This window comes from Hyla sarda, chromosome 6 (genome assembly GCF_029499605.1).
Source record: "Hyla sarda isolate aHylSar1 chromosome 6, aHylSar1.hap1, whole genome shotgun sequence".
In the NCBI taxonomy this organism is placed as follows: Eukaryota; Metazoa; Chordata; class Amphibia; order Anura; family Hylidae; genus Hyla; species Hyla sarda.
Genome location: NC_079194.1, coordinates 237848922 through 237874645, shown reverse-complemented (window position 1 = coordinate 237874645; position 25724 = coordinate 237848922). Strand labels below are relative to the sequence as shown.

At 47.3% G+C, this 25724-nt stretch overlaps 1 protein-coding gene across 2 annotated transcripts in view; it reads right to left on the bottom strand.

Moving 5' to 3' along the window:
• LOC130276825 (SITS-binding protein-like) overlaps positions 1 to 25724 on the bottom strand; it is a 93011-nt gene that overhangs the window by 4092 nt on the left and 63195 nt on the right. For both annotated transcript variants that reach the window (XM_056526721.1, XM_056526722.1), the window contains 4 exons: positions 19393 to 19664; positions 17758 to 17894; positions 15037 to 15158; positions 1684 to 1863 (listed from right to left, as the gene is read on the bottom strand). In XM_056526721.1, coding sequence (XP_056382696.1) covers positions 1684 to 1863; positions 15037 to 15158; positions 17758 to 17894; positions 19393 to 19664 — 711 coding nt within the window. The remainder of the gene's footprint in view (positions 1 to 1683; positions 1864 to 15036; positions 15159 to 17757; positions 17895 to 19392; positions 19665 to 25724) is intronic.

Below are 25724 nucleotides of genomic sequence, written 5' to 3'. Positions count from 1 at the left end.
AGAAGTCTGGCTTGGCATTAATCAGTCAGTTTCAGAGAATCCGTGCGGCATATGTCGAGCCTATACCTTGCATATATGAACAAGTATAATATGAGCAGAGCCTTACAAAGGTTATGTTGGAAAGCACGGTGGGTGAGGAAGGATTAAAACGCTGTCCCGGATCCAAGGTAAGAGAAAGACTTTTTATTTCTTTTAAAGTTAAACATGTAACGCGTTTCAAGGGCGAGCTGCCCTCTTCATCAGACATGTCTGATGAAGAGGGCAGCTCGCCCTTGAAACGCGTTACATGTTTAACTTTAAAATAAATAAAATGTCTCTCTCTTACCTTGGATCCGGGACAGCGCTTTAATCCTTCCTCACCCACCGTGTTTTGCAACATGCCTTCTATCTTGCAACTACATGCTCATTGATGTGAGCAGAGGAAGCCAGCAGCAGCCCACGAAGGAACCATCCTCTACTGCACACCCAGTCAGGATCTGCAGTCACGAAGCTATTCGAGTGTTGTGCCTCTAGCTTGCACAACATGATCTTGTGAGTAGGCATTTGTCTGATTACCTTTATCAAGTGCCTGTATATACTTTGGAGCGCTCTCTCATCCTTTTTAGTTTTTTACATAGGTTATGACTAAGTCTAAGTCCAATGATCAAAAATAAACTAAAACACTTGACTAAATGTCTGACTTTGCAACTTTGGGGACATAGAAAGGCAGTAACAGGTGCAATAAACATATATTGCTGTACAAAAGGATAGAATTGAAGCATGTAGAGTATACAATCCTACTCTGTACATATGCAATAGTGTGGCAAGTGCAGATGTTTCCTGGGTTTCTATTTTTGTAGTGGAAAGAATTATTAATTGGCTCCAACTTCAAAATCCATCTTTTGCACCTCTTGCCATTACTTTGGACGATAATTTATTGACGTGAATGTGTTGAGCATTCAGCACATTGAATAAAATCAACATCAAAGCAACAGATACTAATATGATTCATAAAGCTGTTTGAAGGGGATCATTGCTTAACATGACTGATTTTAACCAATAAACTTTGGAATGTTAACAACCAGAGAACAATGGGCAATATTTCAAACACTGCCCCGATACAGCATCCAGCAACCTTCATTTATAAAACTAGATGGGTCATAAAAGAAAACACATGGAAACGGAAGATTCTTTTACCTATTGGCTGAATTTTTTTGAAGTGATTTTCCCCATTGTGGGATTTATTTACTAGCACAGTTATATGCAACATCTCGTCTCCCATTACGTTTTCAATTTCAATCTTTTTTGGCTTCTCTTGAGGTGAATAATCTACTTAAATGTTGAGCTCATTAACATAGGTCTGTGTAACCTCCACATTGTATGGCACTAATACGTCTATGTAAACACATGACAAGATGTTTATCTGATTTCTTATCTCCATCTGATTAGCGATTTTTGTTTTTAAAAGGCAGATTGATTTATAACATATGGGTTTCTTGCCTTCTTCTGGATTAATGTGAAAAAAACAAGGTTCAAAAGTTATCTCCCTCCCTTCATCTACATATCTCCCCTCCCCCCCCCCCCTCCTTTGAGCTTTTTGGACATTTGTTGCTTTTTTCCCATAACTATACTCTATTGCTTTGCAAATCTACCACTAGACAGTCAAAATGACAGCCGGGATTGATGCTAGTATTTTGCTCTCACCTCATCTCCAATCAGAAACTCATTGTCTACAGTGAAAGCCACTGGATCTTCAGGACTGAGCCACCAGACAGGTCTGAAGATAGGGATCCCTGTGTTCAGCCAGTCTTCTGAATATTTTAATAAGAGAGGAGCAACACAATCTTGATGTCTTTGTATATATCGTCTTGTTAGGTTCATTACCTAAAAAATGACCAAACAATGAATGAACTGTTCCTCTAAAAACGATGCAATATACTGACTACATCATCTACTTTTGTCTAATAATATGTACTCTTATGTAAATCTTTTTAAAGCTTATGTGCCAGTGAAGAGGAGAGTCTTTATTTCATATTAAAGAAATTCCAAAGCACTCTCATAGAGAGTTTTGAAAAAGAAGAAAAAAAACTTTGTATATGAGGATATCACCCAGACAGAGTTCTCGGACAAACTGGTAGATTGAGTACCTCCAAGCCCCCCGTTTTTTACTCTCATGTTTTATGTCAATGTTTTCATGTAACAGCAGTTTCTAAGTTGACTGAGAAATTTCAGTGGCGGAAACTCTGCCTTTGAATTTCCACAATGTGGACTGTACAGCAGAATCCCATAGACAGTAATGGGATTCTGCTGCACTGGAATTTTTAAGCCTAATTTCAAAGTGGAATTATGCTCGAAAATTGTGCATTGTGAACCTAGTTTTAGTGTTACAGATGCGCGAATCAAATCTGATGAATCCGAATTTGTTACAAATTTCAGAAAAAATTTGATTCATAATGAACGCGAATATCGCCGCAATTCAATTGCGCGAATCACTTCATTAAACTCAATTTTGTGCGGTCCAGGCTCCAGGGCCTCTAAAATGGCAGATCCACGTGTGAGGACATGGGCAAGGAATCCTGGGGAGGCGGGAAGAAAGGTAGGTGGGATGACCCTGAATCACATGCAGCCTATCAGCAGCCAGCCACCCCTGTGATGTCACAGCCCAATATAATCGACAGCCATCTTGCGACCAGTCACATCAGCATTCAATTAAAGAGAGAGAGGGACAGAGAGCAGTGTGTTGCATAGAAAAGCTTTTTTACAGCAGCGATTCACCTCAAGCCCAAATCCAGCCTAGAAGCACTGATAGGGAAGGGAGTGAGATTGAGAGAGAAAGTGCAATTTTGGGTGTAGTACACAGGGACTGTGTGCTGCAGCACTGGTGTGTACAACAACTGAAAAGCTAATAGTAGCCAGCCAGTTAAGGAGAGCACTAAAAGTATCTAAGTGGTGTACCATTTTGTTCCAGTTAAAGTCTTAAGGGCCTAAATACTTTAAAAGCCCAGGCAAAAGTACACACCTGCTGATGTTGTCGACAAATACTGTTTTAAGAATACTGGAGCGCATTGTCCTCCCCTCATAAGTGCATACCACATACGTACATCTAAGTGGTGTACCATTTTGTTCCTGTTAAAGTCTTAAGGGCCTAGATACTGTAAATTCCCATGGAAAAAGTACACACGTGCTGGTGTTGTAGACAAATACAGTTTTAAGCATACCTGAGCGCATTGTCCTCCTCTCATAAGTGCATACCACATACATACATCTAAGTGGTGTACCATTTTGTTCATGTTAAAGTCTTAAGGGCCAAGATACTGTGAAAGGCCATCCAAAAGTACACACCTGCTGGTGTTGTAGAAAAATACTGTTTTAAGTGTACTTGAGCATATTGTATTCCCCTCATATAGGCACTAAGTATTGCAGGCCAAGAATTGCTAGGACATGCACAGAGGAGTGGTAGAGGCCTAAATTCATCAGGCAGACGTTGTAGAAGACTTGGGGTGAGTGGCAGCAGGAGTCGCAACGAGAAGCCTGAGCTCCTGGTATCAGCTAGCGGTCGTGTCTCCACCAGCAACCCATCTGCCGTCATCGATTGTTTAACACGGTCATCCACTTCCTCACAAGTGACATCTGACACCCCCAGTCAACAGTCGGTGGGTTCCTCAGACACAACCCTCAGTTGGCATGGCCCAGGAGCAGTCCCTGTCCTCCCATTGCCTCTGTCCTATGCTATTCCCTTCCCCACAGAAGTATCTTATGCTGTGTTGCAAACGTTCAGGCTCCTGAAGCAGACACTGTTGAGGAACCTGAGGAGGACATCAGTGACGTGCAGACACAACTCGATGATGATGAAGCCAATCACTATTGGGAGCCAGGTGCAGAAGGGGCTTCTTCATCATCAGGAGAAGAGGGTTGCAGGTTGCCTGTGCGGCAGGAGCTGAGCCAGCAAGGTGGTAGCATGGTTGGCAGTCAGCATGGTGGCGTAAGTGGAAAGTCTGGAACCAAACGTGCCCAGGGTAGACCACCTGCTTCGCGGCAGCCTACCATCCCTTGAGGTAGTGGAACAGGGGTTCCTGGAGTTAGCGGCAGTAGCAGTCAATCAAGGCGGACCGTTGGTGGGAAAATCAGCTACTCGGCGGTGCGGCAGTTTTTCATCAAGCATCCGGAGGATGTTAACCTGGCCACATGCAAGATGTGTCGGCATAAGGTGAAGCATGGCCAGGGTCCCAATGTTGGCACAACAGCCCTGCGTCAACATATTCAGCGTCACCATAAGACGGCCTAGGAGAACCGTGGCTCCGATGTGGTGGTCCAGCCTGCTGCATCACCCAGTGGCGCGCTGCTCCCTGTTTCAGCAAGCCAAGGCTCCACCACTTCAGCCGAAGGGAGCTAGGTGTCATACCCTCGTTCTGTCGCTCCAGATGATCCTGCTCCTCCTACTTCAAGTCAGTCATTCCGCCAGCAATCCATCGGCAAAGCCATGTCCAAGAGACAACAGGATGCGCACACTCATCCAATGGTGCAGAAGCTGAATGTGCTCCTGTCCAAATTGCTGGTGCTGCAGTCCCTCCCTTTTCAAGTGGGGGACTCTGCACCTTTCAGAGAATTGATGGCTTGTGCCGAGCCGAGGTGGAGAGTCCCAAGCCGTCATTTCTTTGCGAAGAAGGCAGTACCAGCCCTGCACAATTTTGAGGAACAGAAGGTGGGCCAGTCCTTGAGCCTGTCGGTGTGTACCAAAGTGCACGTCAGCGCCGATATTTGGAGCTGTAACTACGGTCAGGGATAATGCATGTCGTTTATGGCCCACTGGGTGAATGTGGTTCCTGCACAGCCACAACAGCAACTTGGACAGGTCACGCCGCTTCCGCCTCCACACTCTCAGGCCGTTGGTCCTGTGACAGTGTGCGGCTCCGCCTCCTTATCCTCCACCGTGTCCTCAGCCTCCACTGCACGGACAAGTCTCAGTGCCCCTCCAGCATACCATGTGTGCAGGGCAAGGCGGTGTCACGCTGTTCTTCTCTTGTTTTGCCTTGGCGAACGAAGTAACACATGGGAGGAACTGCTAAAAGTCCTTCATCAAGAAAACAAATCATGGCTTACTCCATGAAAACTGGAAATGGGAACCATGGTGACCGACAATGGGAAGAACATCTTGTCTGCGCTGAGACAAGGAAGCCTGAGACATGCGCCCTGCATGGCACACTTGTTCAATTTGGTTGTCAAGCGGTTTCTGAAATGTTCCCCCCATCTGCAAGACATCCTAACAATGGGAAGGAAACTTTGCATGCACTTCAGCCACTCGTACACCGCAAAGTACACCCTCCTTGAGCTGCAGCGTGAGAACGATATCCTCCAACATAGTCTGATTTGTAACGTTTCCACACATTGGAATCCCACCTTCCATATGTTGAACAGACTATATGAACAGAGAAAAGCCATCACCGATTTCTTGATGATCCAAGTGGATAGGGGGACTCCCCTGTGTAACTTCAAAGTCAACCAGTGGCAGCTCATGTGTGACACCTGCCGTTTGCTCAGGCCCTTTGAAGAAGCCACATTATTAGTCAGTCGCCAGGATTACGGGATGAACGACGTCATTCCACTGCTTCATTTACTACAACACGTGTCGGAAACGATGGCTGGTCAGGGCACTGGAGATGTGGCGTCTACATGAGCCCTGTGGGGGCTGAACTGGAAGAGGAGGAGGAGGGGGAGGGGCACAGATGAGCACAGTTTAGGTTTCGCAAGATGGGCAGTTTTTCTAGTCATCTGACAGGAGAGGAGGAGCTGGAGCAGCTAGAGGAGCTAGAGGGTTATGAGGAAGGCGAGACAGAGGACCCAGACACACCGTGGCAGTATACAGTGGAGATGGAGGCAGGGAGTCCCTCCGAGTCACTTGCACAAATGGCACGATGCATGCTCACTTGCTTGCGTTGTGACTGCCAAATTGTCACCATTCGGCAGCGGGATGACTTCTGGCTCTCCACCATATTGGACCCTAGCTACTGGCACAAAATGGGGGCCTTTTTTACACCCACTGAGAGGGAGGACAAACTGACCTACTACAGAGACATCCTATGTACCCTCTCACAGGTCTGACTCGAGGGGCCCTCTGCGCTCACCTTCCACTGCCATGGCTGCTGAGGAGGGGTGGGGTGGCAGGAGCAGTATCAGCTTCATCAGCAGCAGCCTGAGTTTACAGTCACTGATAAGTGAAGCAACTCATCAGCAGCAGGTAGACCTGGAGCAGGACCTGAACCAGCAGGTGGTGGAATACCTTGACATGACCATGCCAACACACCTTGAAGATCCGCTGGACTTCTGGGCAGCCTAACTTGATTTGTGGCCCCAACTAGCAGAGTTTGCCCTGAAAATCTGTCCTGCCCAGCCAGTAGTGTGCCATCAGAGCGGATTTTTAGTGCGGCGGGGACCATAGTAACCCCAAGGAGAACTGGTCTGTCCATGAAAAATGTGGAGAGATTAACCTTTGTGAAGATGAATAAGGCATAGATCAGCCAGGATTTCTATCCAGTAGATTGACCATGGTGCCACACCTACATTTCACAAATATGGATAGTGCAAAACATATTTAAGGTGCTGATCCCCAGTTACAGACATTCCTCTGCATCAGACCACAAGTAAGTATTGAGGATATGCAGTAGCTAAAACTTAAAGGTGTACTCCACTGGAAAACATTTTCTTTTAAATCAACTGGTGCCAGAAAGTTAAACAGATTTTTAAATTACTTCTATTTAAAAAAAACATCCCAATCCAGTACTTATCAGCTGCTGTATAATAAACACAAAGTTATTTTCTTTTTTAATTTCCTTTCTGCCTGACCACAAGTGCTCTCTGCTGACACCTCTGTCCATTTTAGGAACTGTCCAGAGTAGGAGCAAATCCCTATAGCAAACCTCTCTTGCTCTGGACAGTTCCTGACATGGACAGAGGTATCAGCAAAGAGCACTTGTGGTCAGGCAGAAAGGAAATTCCACCCACCAATGCCTGATGCATCAGAGTAACACTTTTAGAAAAGAGACTGTCTTCTTCTGCCTACCTGCCTCAGCTACTATTCTGATCCTGCCATGCGCCTGATGCCACACATCTGATGCCAAGTTCTCCTTTTTTCACCCACCTTTGTCACCGGCTACTGGTATTGCCATCCACCGCCCCACTATGTCACCAGGTCACTTTCAGGACTCCTGATGCTGCTGATGCCACCTCCAGGCTGTCTCATACTGCCAACATATGTTCTCCTCATGCTGATGCCAGCTCCAGGCTGTCTCATTCTGCCACCATATGTTCTCCTCATGCTGCTGCCACCTTCAGGCTGTCTCATTCTGCAACTATATGGTCTTCTCATGCTGCCGCCAACTCTAGGCTGTGTCATTCAGCCACTATATGGTGTCCTCATGCTGCCGCCAACTCCAGGTTGTCATTTAGCCACTATATGGTCTACTCATGCTGCCGCCAACTCCAGGCTGTGTCATTCAGCCATTATATGGTCTCCTCATGCTTCCGCCAACTCCAGGCTGTGTCATTCAGCCACTATATGGTCTCCTCATTCTGCCGCCAACTCCAGCCTGTGTCATTCAGCCTCTATATGGTCTCCTCATGCTGCCGCCAACTCCAGGCTGTGTCATTCAGCCACTATATGGCCTTCTTTTGCTGCCGCCAACTCCAGGCTGTGTCATTCAGCCACTATATGGTCTCCTAATGCTGCTGCCAACTCCAGGCTGTGTCATTCAGCCACTTTATGGTCTGTTCTTGCTGCTGCCACCTCCACGCTGTGTCATTCAGGCACTATATTGTCTCCTCATTCTGCCGCCAACTCCAGACTGTGTTATTCAGCCAATATATGGTCTGCTCTTGCTGCTGCCACCTCCATGCTGTGTCATTCAGCCACTATATGGTCTCCTTATACAGATGTCACCTCCAGGTTCTGTCATTGTGCCACTCTGTGACAGCGATTCTAATAGCAATTGTCACGATGCCGGCTGGCAGGTAGTGGACCCTCTGTGCCAGAGAGGGATTGGCGTGAACCGTGCTAGTGGACCGGTTCTAAGCCACTACTGGTTTTCACCAGAGCCCGCCGCAAGGCGGGATGGTCTTGCTGCGGCGGTAGTGACCAGGTCGTATCCACTAGCAACGGCTCACCTCTCTGGCTGCTGAAGATAGGCGCGGTACAAGGGAGTAGGCAGAAGCAAGGTCGGACGTAGCAGAAGGTCGGGGCAGGCAGCAAGGATCGTAGTCAGGGGCAACGGCAGAAGGTCTGGAAAGACTGGCAAGGGACACACAAGGAACGCTTTCACTGGCACTAAGGCAACAAGATCCGGCAAGGGAGTGCAAGGGAAGTGAGGTAATATAGGGAGTGCACAGGTGATAACTCTAATTGGAACCACTGCGCCAATCAGCGGCGCAGTGGCCCTTTAAATCGCAGAGACCCGGCGCGCGCGCGCCCTAGGGAGCGGGGCCGCGCGCGCCGGGACAGAACAGACGGGGAGCGAGTCAGGTAGGAGAGCCGGGGTGCGCATCGCGAGCGGGCGCTACCCGCATCGCGAATCGCATCCCGGCTAGCAGCAGGATCGCAGCGCCCCGGGTCAGAGGACGTGACCGGGGCGCTGCAGCGGAGGAGGTGAAGCGAGCGCTCCGGGGAGGAGCGGGAACCCGGAGCGCTCGGCGTAACAGTACCCCCCCCCTTGGGTCTCCCCCTCTTCTTGGAGCCTGAGAACCTGAGGAGCAGACTTTTGTCAAGGATGTTGTCCTCAGGTTCCCAGGATCTCTCTTCAGGACCACAACCCTCCCAGTCTACTAAAAAAAAATTTTTTCCTCTGACCTTTTTGGCAGCCAAAATCTCCTTGACCGAGAAGACGTCCGAGGAGCCGGAAACAGGAGTGGGAGGAACAGATTTGGGAGAAAAACGGTTGAGGATGAGTGGTTTGAGAAGAGAGACGTGAAAGGCATTAGGGATACGAAGAGAAGGAGGAAGAAGAAGTTTATAAGAGACAGGATTAATTTGACACAGAATTTTGAAAGGACCAAGATAGCGTGGTCCCAACTTGTAGCTAGGGACACGGAAGCGGACATATTTAGCGGAGAGCCATACCTTGTCTCCAGGGGAAAAAACGGGGGGAGCTCTTCTTTTCTTATCCGCGAACCTCTTCATGCGTGAAGAAGCCTGTAAGAGAGAATTTTGGGTCTCTCTCCATATAATGGAAAGGTCACGAGAAATTTCATCCACAGCGGGCAGACCAGAGGGCAAGGGGGTAGGGAGGGGGGGAAGAGGGTGACGGCCGTACACCACGAAAAATGGGGATTTGGAGGAAGATTCAGAGACCCTGAAGTTATACGAGAATTCGGCCCATGGAAGGAGATCTGCCCAGTCATCCTGGCGGGAGGAAACAAAATGTCGCAAATAATCACCCAGGATCTGGTTAATTCTTTCTACTTGTCCATTGGACTGGGGATGATATGCAGAGGAAAAATTTAATTTAATCTTGAGTTGTTTACAGAGAGCTCTCCAGAATTTAGACACGAATTGGACCCCTCTATCCGAGACAATCTGCGTAGGCAACCCGTGAAGACGAAAAATGTGTACAAAAAATTGTTTAGCCAACTGAGGCGCAGAAGGAAGACCAGGAAGAGGAATGAAATGTGCCATTTTGGAGAATCGATCAACGACCACCCAAATAACAGTGTTGCCACGGGAAGGGGGTAAATCAGTAATAAAATCCATACCAATCAGAGACCAAGGCTGTTCGGGGACAGGCAGAGGATGAAGAAAACCAGCGGGCTTCTGGCGAGGAGTCTTATCCCGGGCACAGATAGTGCAGGCTCGCACAAAGTCCCCAACATCCGTCTCCAGAGTTGGCCACCAATAGAAGCGGGAGATGAGTTGCACAGATTTCTTGATGCCCGCATGACCTGCGAGATGGGAGGAGTGACCCCATTTGAGGATTCCGAGGCGTTGGCGTGGAGAAACAAAGGTCTTTCCTGGAGGAGTCTGTCTGATGGAGGCAGGAGAAGTGGAGATCAGGCAGTCAGGTGGAATGATGTGTTGCGGAGGGAGATCAACTTCTGAGGCATCCGAGGAACGAGAGAGAGCATCGGCTCTAATGTTCTTATCGGCAGGACGAAAGTGAATCTCAAAATTAAATCGGGCAAAGAACAGAGACCACCGGGCCTGGCGAGGATTCAGCCGTTGGGCCGACTGGAGGTAGGAGAGGTTCTTGTGGTCGGTGTAGATAATAACAGGAAATCTTGATCCCTCCAGCAGATGCCTCCATTCCTCAAGTGCTAATTTAATGGCTAGAAGTTCTCGATCCCCGATGGAGTAGTTCCTCTCCGCTGGAGAGAAGGTCCTAGAGAAAAAACCACAAGTGACAGCATGCCCGGAAGGATTTTTTTTGTAGAAGAACAGCTCCAGCTCCTACTGAGGAGGCATCAACCTCCAATAGGAAGGGTTTGGAAGGGTCAGGTCTGGAGAGCACGGGAGCCGAAGAAAAGGCAGACTTGAGTTGTTTAAAGGAGTCTTCTGCTTGAGGAGGCCAGGACTTGGGATCAGCATTTTTCTTGGTTAAAGCCACGATAGGAGCCACAATGGTAGAAAAATGTGGAATAAATTGCCTGTAATAATTGGCGAACCCCAAAAAGCGTTGGATAGCACGGAGTCCGGAGGGGCGTGGCCAATTTAAGACGGCAGAGAGTTTGTCTGGATCCATCTGTAGTCCCTGGCCAGAGACCAAATATCCTAGAAAAGGAAGAGATTGGCATTCAAACAGACATTTCTCAATTTTGGCATAGAGTTGGTTGTCACGAAGTCTCTGAAGAACCATACGGACATGCCGGCGGTGTTCCTCTAGATTGGCAGAAAAAATTAGGATATCGTCCAGATATACCACAACACAGGAGTATAATAGATCACGAAAAATTTCATTGACAAAGTCTTGGAAGACGGCAGGGGCATTGCACAGTCCAAAGGGCATGACCAGATACTCAAAGTGTCCATCTCTGGTGTTAAATGCCGTTTTCCACTCGTCCCCCTCTCTGATGCGGATGAGGTTATAGGCGCCTCTTAAGTCCAATTTAGTGAAGATGTGGGCACCTTGGAGGCGATCAAAGAGTTCAGAGATGAGGGGTAAGGGGTAGCGGTTCTTAACCGTGATTTTATTAAGACCGCGGTAGTCAATGCAAGGACGTAGGGAGCCATCTTTTTTGGAGACAAAGAAAAATCCGGCTCCGGCAGGAGAGGAGGATTTACGGATAAAGCCCCTTTTTAGATTCTCCTGGACGTATTCGGACATGGCAAGAGTCTCTGGGGCAGAGAGAGGATAAATTCTGCCCCGGGGTGGAGTAGTACCCGGGAGGAGGTCGATAGGGCAATCATAAGGCCTGTGAGGAGGTAGAGTCTCAGCTTGTTTTTTGCAGAAAACATCCGCGAAGTCCATATAGGCCTTGGGGAGACCGGTTACTGGAGGAACCACAGAGTTACGGCAAGGGTTACTGGGAACCGGTTTTAGACAGTTCTTGGAACAAGAGGACCCCCAACTCTTGATCTCCCCAGTGGACCAATCCAGGGTTGGGGAATGAAGTTGAAGCCAGGGAAGTCCAAGGAGAATCTCCGAGGTGCAATTGGGGAGGACCAAAAGTTCAATCCTCTCATGATGAGATCCGATGCTCATAAGAAGGGGCTCCGTGCGGAAACGTATGGTACAGTCCAATCTTTCATTATTTACACAATTGATGTAGAGGGGTCTGGCGAGACTGGTCACTGGGATGTTGAACCTGTTGACGAGAGAGGCCAAAATAAAATTTCCTGCAGAACCAGAGTCCAAGAAGGCCACTGTAGAGAAGGAGAAGGCAGAAGCAGACATCCGCACAGGCACAGTAAGACGTGGAGAAGCAGAGTAGACATCAAGGACTGTCTCACCTTTGTGCGGAGTCAGCGTACGTCTTTCCAGGCGGGGAGGACGGATAGGACAATCCCTCAGGAAGTGTTCGGTACTAGCACAGTACAGGCAGAGGTTCTCCATACGGCGTCGTGTCCTCTCTTGAGGTGTCAGGCGAGACCGGTCGACCTGCATAGCCTCCACGGCGGGAGGCACAGGAACAGATTGCAGGGGACCAGAGGAGAGAGGAGCCGAGGAGACGAAACGCCTCGTGCGAACAGAGTCCATATCTTGGCGGAGTTCCTGACGCCTTTCAGAAAAACGCATGTCAATGCGAGTGGCTAGGTGAATAAGTTCATGTAGATTAGCAGGAATTTCTCGTGCGGCCAGAACATCTTTAATGTTGCTGGATAGGCCTTTTTTGAAGGTCGCGCAGAGGGCCTCATTATTCCAGGACAATTCTGAAGCAAGTGTACGGAATTGTACGGCATACTCGCCAACGGAAGAATTACCCTGGACCAGGTTCAACAGGGCAGTCTCAGCAGAAGAGGCTCGGGCAGGTTCCTCAAAGACACTTCGGATTTCCGAGAAGAAGGAGTGTACTGAGGCAGTGACGGGGTCATTGCGGTCCCAGAGCGGTGTGGCCCATGACAGGGCTTTTCCGGACAGAAGACTGACTACGAAAGCCACCTTAGACCTTTCAGTGGGAAACAGGTCCGACATCATCTCCAGATGCAGGGAACATTGGGAAAGGAAGCCACGGCAAAACTTAGAGTCCCCATCAAACTTATCCGGCAAGGATAAGCGTATCCCAGGAGCGGCCACTCGCTGCGGAGGAGGTGCAGGAGCTGGCGGAGGAGATGACTGCTGAAGCTGTGGTAGCAACTGTTGTAGCATAACGGTCAGTTGAGACAGCTGTTGGCCTTGTTGCGCAATCTGTTGTGACTGCTGGGCGACCACCGTGGTGAGGTCAGCGACAACTGGCAGAGGAACTTCAGCGGGATCCATGGCCGGATCTACTGTCACGATGCCGGCTGGCAGGTAGTGGACCCTCTGTGCCAGAGAGGGATTGGCGTGAACCGTGCTAGTGGACCGGTTCTAAGCCACTACTGGTTTTCACCAGAGCCCGCCGCAAGGCGGGATGGTCTTGCTGCGGCGGTAGTGACCAGGTCGTATCCACTAGCAACGGCTCACCTCTCTGGCTGCTGAAGATAGGCGCGGTACAAGGGAGTAGGCAGAAGCAAGGTCGGACGTAGCAGAAGGTCGGGGCAGGCAGCAAGGATCGTAGTCAGGGGCAACGGCAGAAGGTCTGGAAAGACTGGCAAGGGACACACAAGGAACGCTTTCACTGGCACTAAGGCAACAAGATCCGGCAAGGGAGTGCAAGGGAAGTGAGGTAATATAGGGAGTGCACAGGTGATAACTCTAATTGGAACCACTGCGCCAATCAGCGGCGCAGTGGCCCTTTAAATCGCAGAGACCCGGCGCGCGCGCGCCCTAGGGAGCGGGGCCGCGCGCGCCGGGACAGAACAGACGGGGAGCGAGTCAGGTAGGAGAGCCGGGGTGCGCATCGCGAGCGGGCGCTACCCGCATCGCGAATCGCATCCCGGCTAGCAGCAGGATCGCAGCGCCCCGGGTCAGAGGACGTGACCGGGGCGCTGCAGCGGAGGAGGTGAAGCGAGCGCTCCGGGGAGGAGCGGGAACCCGGAGCGCTCGGCGTAACAGCAATGCCTCTGATCTGCATGTGACTGTTATGATTCGGCAAGCTGGAGGTGGATCCTCTGTGTCAGAGAGGGATTGGCGTGGACCGTGCCGGCGGACCGGTTCTAAGTTGCTACTGGTATTCACCAGAGCCGGCCGCAGAGCAGGATGGTCTTGCAGTGGCGGTAGCAACCAGGTCATATCCACCGGCAACGGCTCAACCTCTCTGACTGCTGAGATAGGCGCGGTACAAAAGGACAAGGCAAGAGCAAGGTCGGACGTAGCAGAAGGTCAGGGCAGGCAGCAAGGGTCGTAGTCAGGGGCAACAGCAGAAGATCTGGAACACAGGCTTTGGACAACACTAAATGCTTTCTCTGGCACAATGCAACAAGATCTGGCAAGGAAGTGAAGGGGAAGTGAGGTTAAATAGACAGGGAGCAGGTGGAGGCTAATTAGACTGATTGGGCCAGGCACCACTCATTGGTGCACTGGCCCTTTAAATCTTAGAGAGCTGGCGCGCGCGCCAGAACGTGACAGCCGGGGACCGGAATGGGTAAGTGGCTTGGGATGCGATTCGCGAGCGGGCGCGTCCCGCTATGCGAATCGCATCCCCATCGTGAATTTCAGTGCAGCGCTCCCGGTCAGTGGGTCTGACCGGGGCGCTGCAGAGAGGAGAACGCCGTGAGCGCTCCGGGGAGGAGCAGGGACCCGGAGCGATCGGCGTAACAGTCACACTGAATAACAGTATTATTTCACTAACCCAGCACACACCCTATGCGTGTTACAGCAAGGCAAAGTGTTCAACACCCCTATTAAAGCTTTCTGTAGGCCAGAAATAGCTGTTTTTAATACAGATGCGTAGTGAATAAATTTGGACCAAACCAATTGTTTTTGGAAAATTTGTCGAATCGGCCGAATCGAATTTTTCAAAAATTTGCTCATCTCTACTTAGTGTGTTAGATAAAAGAAGGTCATTGATCAAAGGTATTCCTTGACTAGAATCCTAGGGTAAATCAATGTTTTAGGGGTTTGTGTGTCTAGAGAAAATCCAGTGCTCATATATTTACAAGGAACAAGTAAGGAATATACTGTAGAGCTCAGTAGTGCTCAATCATGCAGGATTTATTTTGTTTTCCCTAATCTGAAGAAGATGCTGCTTTTTGGACTTAAAATAAAGTCCAAAGTGTGATCCATTAGAGAAATTGGCACTCCAGTGAAAGATACTCATAGAAACCAAATAACCTTTAAACTGAAGAGCTCTCATAAATTATCTGATGGTAAACATGGGGCTTTTTATTTCTTTCTATGTCTGCATAGGTGCTATTTATGATACCGATAATCTGTGAATAGAGAAATAAGGGGAGTGATCTTTTATAAAAATATAAAATCTATACACAAGGTCTATATACTGAGAATATGGAAAATATTCCTTGTAAATTCTGTTTTCAGTAATCTCTAAAAAATGTACCCAGTTATCACAGCAAACCCACGGGGGAGTATTGAATGACATAACAGGTAGAAATGTGACAATCTGCAGCCATCTGATAAAAAGTTCTTCTTCTGTTATGAATTCATCGGCTAGAGTACCCCCTGTAACAGAAGACGAGAAGTAGAAATTACAATTATTGTTCATACATAGTATACATTGATTTCTTCAATTACTCAAAGAAAGAACAATGAAAATCCAGCATTACATTGGCAGATGACTTTATCTCTACTACTTGGGTCAAGATAAACAGATTTCACACTGCTTTTTTGCATCACTTGAGCTAAGATAAGCAGGCTTCAGAGAGTAAATCTAAGAACCCTGAGAGGAGAAAGGGTAGAGTCATCACCACTTACAGACTCACAGACAGACTTTGTTATCATTGTGTTCTTTTTAAGTTGTTTTCCTGTGTTAAACTATAGTAATAAAAACCGAATGAACATCTGCTGTGCTCCTTTTACTCATTTTCACACTTGTATAATTACATCTACTGAAATACTGAAGTGCATAATATGTTTCTATTTTCCACTTGTTTATAAGCTCACTGGAACAAAATTAGCTTGAAATAAGTGTCTGTGGTGGGTGTCACGATCACACCCTATCGGTCCAGCCAAGACATTAGAGAGAGTGTGATGGTGCAAGGGTTAAAGTCGCCAGACCTCTGGGTATCCACTACAAGTCCCAGCAAGTCACCAAATTAACCCTTAGATAAACGAGTTTTACCAGAGCTGCCTTCAGAAAGGTGAGCTCATATATTTAGAGATCAAAGACCAGAGCTGATTAATGAAACATTTAATCTGATAAAAGGTATCACAGTGCTGACTATATAAAATATAGAAAGAAATGACATACAGTTACAAAAATATATAAAAGAGTTTAGCCAGGCAAGTTCAGAAAACAAAAGATGAAGTTCTAACAGCATGATGATATCAGTCCATGAGTGAGTTCCAGCTGTTTTTAGGATGGTCTTGTCAGCTTGTTGCCCAGCATTGAACACCCAACTTTGAGTCTAGAATTGTTTTAAATATCATCTGCTTTCTTGGGAGGGAGAATCCATTCCCCCCACCCCTCTGGTCCCACCAGGTGGGGCATCTCTCTTCCTGGCCCCTTATCTGTTTGATTATATGATGGGACCAGAGTGCATGACTTCAAAAGAGCCTTTGACTTCAAAGGAGAAGTAAACAAGCAGCCAGACCCCCCAATAAAATGCAATACACAAAACACAGTCTGAATGACCTCTCACCCCTGGCTTGGATAATACATCACACAGTTATAATTATAATACACATATAGGATTTTATTAATCAGGCCTTGGGCCTGACAGTGGGTTATTCTGCTGTCTAAGAATTTCTATGCAATGTTAGGCCGGATCAGTCTGTTCTGTATCACTGGTGAGAGGTTTAAAGTGGTTTCAAAGTTAAATTTACCCTGATTGCCTCTCCCCACCCACAACAGGTGTCTAGAAAGGGAGGTTGAGCTCTATGAGGATACATAGCATAGTGAGTTTACTAGGGGCACATAAGCTTCGATCACATATAGAAATTTTCCAGGAACTTGAGGAAAACCCCACCATCTCACAAAGAAAACTTTAAGAACAATCTTGTGTATTGCTGAATTTGTTTTGTTAGGGTACTATAAACAGCTATATTGTAGTGTGATCAACAATAATCTTAGATGTTTGTCTAGACCAGTGTTTTCATACTAGGGTGTCTCCAGCTGGACAGCCTCTGGCTGGAGTTGTAGTTTTGGAGGCACTCTGGTTTGGAAATACTGCTCTGGACCCTTATATCCTAACTTAAAGGGGTACTTCACCCCTAGACATCTAAGATGTCTGATCGCAGGGGACCCACATGATCTCCCTGCTGCAGGCTGTATCGAATGCAGTGTCGGAGACTTGTGACGTCACGGCCGCGACCCGCTCGTGACATCATGGTCACGCCCCCTCAATGCAAGTCTATGGCAGGGGACATGACAGCAGTCACGCCCTCTACCATAGACTTGCATTGAGGAGGCATGGCCGTGATGTCACGAGTGGGGCATAACCATGACATCCTGACCCTCCACCCCGCATTGCCAATCATACGGCAAAGTTCGCTCCATGCAACGGATGTCTGGGGTGCCGGAGCCAAGATCACGGGGGTCACCAGCGGCGGGACCCCCGCGATCATATTATTCCCTACCCTTTGGATAGGGGATAAGATGTCTAGGGGCAGAGTACCCCTTTAAGGAACCCATATGTTTTAGTTAAAAGTCATCTGAATCTGCAGACTTTGGCAGGAATGAACAAGTCTCTACAGTGTATTTGGGCCTTCTGACTCTCCCTCCAGCAGATAATATTGGGGAAGAGATGGGTCAGGCATGTTGGATTTTACTTGCCTGATTCTTTTATTCTCAGATAAACAAAGGACCTACCATTCCTCTCTCCATTGATAACACATGAATATTTGGCTGTGTTGAATGTTCATGTGTATAATAAAGATCTGGAGAGGGAGCTGACAGCCAATCTCAAGCAAGTCCCACAATTTAAGTTCTTTTGGGGTCAGGCTGAAGTCGTGCAAAGCATTAGACTAAAGGTAAAGCTGTTAGAGAGGGCGACTAATTATTGCTTGGGCAGATAGTGTAGAAAGTTTTGAGGAATGAAAAAAAGGTAAACAAGCATAATTATTTTTGTTAATAGTTTATGCATGCAAAAACAACATTTACCTATTGCATCTGGAATGAAAAAATTGTATCCTAGCAAACTGTAGTGTAGGACAGATGGGACTATTCCTTTTAGTCCATGGTGGCTCCAATCTGACCGAAGTGGATGCATCTGAACAAAGAGTGGCAAATGATTTGATCTGATGACAAAAAAAACAAATTGAAGGTATAACATTTAGCACGATCCATCTTCAGTTTGAACAGATTATTTAATAATGTTTTCACTTATTGCAGACATTACTTTACATCTTTTTTCTTTTTTTTTTCTTTTCAAAGTATATCTTTATTAACGTTTCATGTAACCAAACAAAGGTCAGTGTAAGGTAAAATGTCGTACACAATCAATGGTAAACAGTGGGCACTAAGTAAACAGTGGCATCAAAGGCAAGATAAACATAGAAACTCAAAAATGCAATATGTGTCAATAGCCGTCAACCTGTACATCAATTGTGCAAAGCAGCAACATCGAGTGTAGGGCAACCTGTTGACAGCAAGCCATGAGGAAACCTAGCTTGATAAAACCTTAAAAACATATTTGGCTACTACTCGAAAGAGCTCAGCACCTGTGGGAGGGGTGCTCTGTCTGAAGCATTACACTCAGAAAGGCACTGTGGAGAGCCTCGAGAAGCCTTTAAGAGGCCTTGGCGATTGGTACTTTTTGTTTTGAATTTCCTTTCTGTGTGACCACAATGCTCTCTGCTAACACCTCTGTCCATGTTAGGAACTGTCTGGAGCAGGATAGGATTGCTATGGGGATTTTCTCCTACTCTGGACAGTTCCTTAAATGGACAGAGGTGTCAGCAGAGAGCACTGTGGTCAGACAGAAAGGAAATTAAAAAAGAAAAGAACTTCCTGTGGAGCATATGGCAGCTGATAAGTACTGAAAGGATTAATATTTTTAAATAGAAGTAATTTAAAAATATGTTTAACTTTCTGGAACCAGTTGATTTAAAAAAAAAATAAAATTCCAGTGGAGTACCCCCTTAAGGACTGTACCACATTTTACAGCCACAAAAGTACCACGCATCTCAATTGCAAATGGGACTAAAAGTGGACCTTCTCTTTGTATGCCGTTGTGGAAACCACAAAAAAACAAAAGGTAGCAGCCTGACTTTCTCTATTGGCAAAATACCTTGCCATAAACAGCACAATTTCTTTGTATGTCTTGTCTTCAGAATGAACATATATTCTACCCCCTGTGTTCTCTATTCTAAACCTGCATTTACTTGTACGTGTTTATTTGCTTAGAACATATGAAAAAGGACTTTAGAATGGATGCCAGTAGGCATTATTGAAGACAATCCTTGAGGGATGATTGTAAAGTACAAGATGAAAATATACCATATCATTTAATAAGCCAATTGTAATCCATGATAAACTAAATGAGGTTCAATAGAGTTGCTGAAAAAAAGCACAATATAATCAGAATTTAGGGCAGGGTCACACGGGGCTAATCTGCAGTGTATTACATGCTGCGGATGCGCCGACGGCAGTCACAGAGGGACTGCAGAGCAAGCTCCCGGCTGCAGCCGGGAGCTTGCTCTGCAGTCCCTCTGTGTCTGCCATTGGCACATCCGCAGTGCGAAAAATGCTGCGGATGTGCCCTGTGTGACCCTGCCCTTACAGTAGTTGTCTTACCGTGTACTTGCAGTGATAACTGCGGTATTCCCAAGCTTTGCCACTGCTTCTGCTGCTAGATGTTCAGTGTAAGAGTCCCCCTCCAATCCTTTGGGAGCTTGTATTGAATGCTCTAGAAATGTATTCCCTTCTGCTCCTTCAAAGATGACATATTCAGCTCCCAGCCTCTTTACTAAATGATTCACATTTGCAAAGTACCAGTGTATAGCGGCTTCATTGGATATATTCAGTCTCACAGAAAACTGGCCCTTCCATTTTGTCAGGATTGGTGTCTAAGGGGAGTGAAACAAGAAATGATCGTATGTTGTCCATCTAGCAGATTGGGTTGTTCACATGTTGCTTGACATTTGTAGGCCATGATTGTTGGGAGAAGACTAAGGTTGATGCTCAAAGCTGACCTGTCAGCAGAAAAACAGAAGAGTAAATAAGCCCATGGCTGACGAGATAGGCATCATGATTCTGGGCATACTTTTTTTTATTATTTGAATAGTCCCCTCTATTGACAAGATATAAGCCTGTTTGTTAATATACAAATGAAGCTCAAATGGGTCTCCAATAGCATGGCAGGAGCCCAGGTAATTTCAGCCCATGTCCTTTTTTTCACTGCCCTATAGCACACTTGCATATGCCTATTTCCCTGACAGTCCCCAGATAATAGGGAGATGGACTGTCTAACTCTGGGCTCTTGATGTGCACTCTCCACTGGGCACTTAAGCCATATTTGCATAATAACAAAAAGGCTTGTGAGATCTCTCTAACGAAAAGGACTATTGAAATAAAGATGTGCCTGGAATCCTGATGCTTAGCCCTATCTAGCTACTTGCTTATTCACACCCCTGTTTTCCCGACCAGTCCTCTTTAACACCTTTTATTTTGGGTTTTCATTTTTATCTCCTCTCCTTCTTAGAATCATAACACATTTAGTCATCTACAGGGACATATGAGGGCTTGTTTTTTGCAGGATTAATTATACTTTGTAATGACATACGTGTTACCATAAAAACACTGCAAAAAAATATTTGTGAAATAACAAACATTAAAACGCAATTAATAAAATAAAATTGATATGCTATCTGTATTTAGATTAGGAAAAATAAAAATGATACCTATGTCCTATTTTTTCATATATATTTTTTCATATATATTTTTTCATATATACTTTATCTTTAAGCATTAATTTCTCCCATTACCCCTTGTAAGGAAAATAGACATTCCAAATACATTTTATATTGATTCATATATACATTATGTCTACCTTATGTTGGCATCATAAAGTTGACATGTTTTTACTTTTGGAAGACATCAGCAGCAATTTTCTAATTCTAATTCCAGTTTCATGAAATTCTCAAAATGGGAATTTTTCAGGGAACAGTTCAGTTTTGAAGTGGATTTGAAGGTCCTTCATATTAGAAATACCCCATAAATTACCCCATTATAGAAACTGCACCCCTCAAAATATTCAAAATGACATTCAGAAAGTTTGTTAACCATTTAGGTGAAAGGAGAAAATTCTAAATCTTAATTTTTTACACTCGCATGTTCTTGTAGACCCAGTTTTTCCCAGGGATAATAGGACAAAAAGCCCCCCAAAATTTGTAACCCAATTTCTCTTGAGTATTACCTCATATGTGAACGTAAAGTTTGGGCTGTGCTAATGAAAAATAATTATTTTTTTATTTTCACGGACCACTGTTTAAAAAATCTGTCAGACACCTGTGGGGCGTAAATGCTCACTGTACCCCTTATTACATTACGTGAATGATGTAGTTTCCAAAATGTGGTCACATGTCGGGGGGGGGGGGGTGCTGTTCTGGCACCATGGGGGCTTTGTAAACGCACATGACCCCCCACTTCCATTCCAAACAAATTCTCTCTCCAAAAGCTCAATGGCGCTCCTTCTCTTCTGAGCATTGTAGTTCGCCAGCAGAGCACTTGACGTCCACACATGGGGTATTTACATGTCATTTTGGGGAGAATTTTCTCCTATTATCCCTTGTAAAAATGTAAAATTTGGGGAAAAAACAGCATTTTTGTGAAAAAAACTAAAATTTCATTTACACATCCGACAGAAAAGTCGTCAAACACCATGGGGGCTTTGTATTACGGACAAATTTTCTCTCCAAAAGCCCAATGTCGTTCCTTCTCTTCTGAGCATTGTAGTGCACCCACAGAGCACTGTTACGCCGAGCGCTCCGGGTCCCCGCTCCTCCCCGGAGCGCTCGCTACACTCCTCTCACTGCAGCGCTCCGGTCGGTTCCACGGACCCGGGGCGCTGCGATACCGCCTCTGGCCGGGATGCGATTCGCGATGCGGGTAGCGCCCGCTCGCGATGCGCACCCCGGCTCCCGTACCTGACTCGCTCTCCGTCAGTTCTGTCCCGGCGCGCGCGGCCCCGCTCCCTAGGGCGCGCGCGCGCCGGGTCTTTGCGATTTAAAGGGCCACTGCGCCGCTGATTGGCGCAGTGGTTCCAATTAGTCTTTACACCTGTGCACTTCCCTATATCACCTCACTTCCCCTTCACTCCCTCGCCGGATCTTGTTGCCTTAGTGCCAGTGAAAGCGTTTCCTTGTGTGTTCCTAGCCTGTGTTCCAGACCTCCTGCCGTTGCCCCTGACTACGATCCTTGCTGCCTGCCCCGACCTTCTGCTACGTCCGACCTTGCTTCTGTCTACTCCCTTGTACCGCGCCTATCTTCAGCAGCCAGAGAGGTTGAGCCGTTGCTAGGGGATACGACCTGGTCACTACCGCCGCAGCAAGACCATCCCGCTTTGCGGCGGGCTCTGGTGAAAACCAGTAGTGACTTAGAACCGATCCTCTAGCACGGTCCACGCCAATCCCTCTCTGGCACAGAGGATCCACTACCTGCCAGCCGGCATCGTGACAGTAGATCCGGCCATGGATCCCGCTGAAGTTCCTCTGCCAGTTGTCGCTGACCTCACCACGGTGGTCGCCCAGCAGTCACAACAGATAGCGCAACAAGGCCAACAGCTGTCTCAACTGACTGTTATGCTACAACAGTTACTACCACAGCTCCAGCAATCATCTCCTCCGCCAGCTCCTGCACCGCCTCCGCAGCGAGTGGCCGCTTCTGGACTACGCCTATCCTTGCCGGATAAATTTGATGGGGACTCTAAGTTTTGCCGTGGCTTTCTTTCCCAATGTTCATTACACTTGGAGATGATGTCGGACCAGTTCCCCACTGAAAGGTCTAAGGTGGCTTTCGTAGTCAGCCTGCTGTCTGGAAAAGCCCTGGCTTGGGCCACACCACTCTGGGACCGCAATGACCCCGTCACTGCCTCTGTACACTCCTTCTTCTCGGAAATTCGAAGTGTCTTTGAGGAACCTGCCCGAGCCTCTTCTGCTGAGACTGCCCTGTTGAACCTGGTCCAGGGTAATTCTTCCGTTGGCGAGTATGCCGTACAATTCCGTACTCTTGCTTCTGAATTATCCTGGAACAATGAGGCCCTCTGCGCGACCTTTAAAAAAGGCCTATCCAGCAACATTAAAGATGTTCTGGCCGCACGAGAAATGCCTGCTAATCTTCATGAACTTATTCACCTAGCCACTCGCATTGACATGCGTTTTTCCGAAAGGCGTCAGGAGCTCCGCCAAGATATGGACTCTGTTCGCACGAGGCGTTTCTTCTCCTCGGCTCCTCTCTCCTCTGGTTCCCTGCAATCTGTTCCTGTGCCTCCCGCCGTGGAGGCTATGCAGGTCGACCGGTCTCGCCTGACATCTCAAGAGAGGACACGACGCCGCATGGAGAACCTCTGCCTGTACTGTGCTAGTACCGAACACTTCCTGAGGGATTGTCCTATCCGCCCTCCCCGCCTGGAAAGACGTACGCTGACTCCGCACAAAGGTGAGACAATCCTTGATGTCTACTCTGCTTCTCCACGTCTTACTGTGCCTGTGCGGATGTCTGCCTCTGCCTTCTCCTTCTCTTCTGTGGCCTTCTTGGACTCTGGATCTGCAGGAAATTTTATTTTGGCCTCTCTCGTCAACAGGTTCAACATCCCAGTGACCAGTCTCACCAGACCCCTTTACATCAATTGTATAAACAATGAAAGATTGGACTGTTCCATACGTTTCCGCACGGAGCCCCTTCTAATGAGCATCGGATCTCATCACGAGAGGATTGAACTTTTGGTCCTCCCCAATTGCACCTCGGAAATTCTCCTTGGACTTCCCTGGCTTCAACTTCATTCCCCAACCCTGGATTGGTCCACTGGGGAGATCAAGAGTTGGGGGCCCTCTTGTTCCAAGGACTGTCTAAAACCGGTTCCCAGTAACCCTTGCCGTAACTCTGTGCTTTCTCCAGTAACCGGTCTCCCTAAGGCCTATATGGACTTCGCGGATGTTTTCTGCAAAAAACAAGCGGAGACTCTACCTCCTCACAGGCCTTATGATTGTCCTATCGACCTCCTCCCGGGCACTACTCCACCCCGGGGCAGAATTTATCTTCTCTCTGCCCCAGAGACTCTTGCCATGTCTGAATACGTCCAGGAGAATCTAAAAAAGGGCTTTATCCGTAAATCCTCCTCTCCTGCCGGAGCCGGATTTTTCTTTGTGTCCAAAAAAGATGGCTCTCTACGTCCTTGCATTGACTACCGCGGACTTAATAAAATCACGGTTAAGAACCGCTACCCCTTACCCCTCATCTCTGAACTCTTTGATCGCCTCCAAGGTGCCCACATCTTTACTAAATTGGACTTAAGAGGCGCCTATAACCTCATCCGCATCAGAGAGGGGGATGAGTGGAAAACAGCATTTAACACCAGAGATGGACACTTTGAGTATCTGGTCATGCCCTTTGGCCTGTGCAACGCCCCTGCTGTCTTCCAAGACTTTGTTAATGAAATTTTTCGTGATCTGTTATACTCCTGTGTTGTTGTATATCTTGATGATATCCTAATTTTTTCGGCCAATCTAGAAGAACACCGCCAGCATGTCCGTATGGTTCTTCAGAGACTTCGTGACAATCAACTCTATGCTAAAATTGAGAAATGTCTGTTTGAATGCCAATCTCTTCCTTTTCTAGGATACTTGGTCTCTGGCCAGGGACTACAAATGGACCCAGATAAACTCTCTGCCGTCTTAGATTGGCCACGCCCCTCCGGACTCCGTGCCATCCAACGTTTTTTGGGGTTCGCCAATTATTACAGGCAATTTATTCCACATTTTTCTACCATTGTGGCTCCTATTGTGGCTTTAACCAAAAAAAATGCCGATCCCAAGTCTTGGCCTCCTCAAGCGGAAGACGCCTTTAAACGACTCAAGTCTGCCTTCTCTTCGGCTCCCGTGCTCTCCAGACCTGACCCATCTAAACCCTTCCTATTGGAGGTTGATGCCTCCTCAGTGGGAGCTGGAGCTGTCCTTCTGCAAAAAAACTCTTCCGGGCATGCTGTTACTTGTGGTTTTTTTTCTAGGACCTTCTCTCCGGCGGAGAGGAACTACTCCATTGGGGATCGAGAGCTTCTAGCCATTAAATTAGCACTTGAGGAATGGAGGCATCTGCTGGAGGGATCAAGATTCCCAGTTATTATTTACACCGATCACAAGAACCTCTCCTACCTCCAGTCTGCCCAACGGCTGAATCCTCGTCAGGCCAGGTGGTCTCTGTTCTTTGCCCGATTTAATTTTGAAATTCACTTTCGGCCTGCTGATAAGAACATTAGGGCCGATGCTCTCTCTCGTTCCTCAGATGCTTCTGAAATTGAACTCTCTCCTCAACACATCATTCCTCCTGACTGCCTGATTTCCACTTCTCTAGCCTCCATCAGGCAAACTCCTCCAGGAAAGACCTTTGTTTCTCCACGCCAACGCCTCGGAATCCTCAAATGGGGTCACTCCTCCCATCTCGCAGGTCATGCGGGCATCAAGAAATCTGTGCAACTCATCTCTCGCTTCTATTGGTGGCCGACTCTAGAGACTGATGTGGTGGACTTTGTGCGAGCCTGCACTATCTGTGCCCGGGATAAGACTCCTCGCCAGAAGCCCGCTGGTTTTCTTCTTCCTCTGCCTGTCCCCGAACAACCTTGGTCTCTGATTGGTATGGATTTTATTACTGACTTACCCCCATCCCATGGCAACACTGTTATTTGGGTGGTCGTTGATCGATTCTCCAAAATGGCACATTTCATCCCTCTTCCTGGTCTTCCTTCAGCGCCTCAGTTGGCTAAACAATTTTTTGTACACATTTTTCGTCTTCACGGGTTGCCTACGCAGATCGTCTCGGATAGAGGCGTCCAATTTGTGTCTAAATTCTGGAGGGCTCTCTGTAAACAACTCAAGATTAAATTAAATTTTTCTTCTGCATACCATCCTCAATCC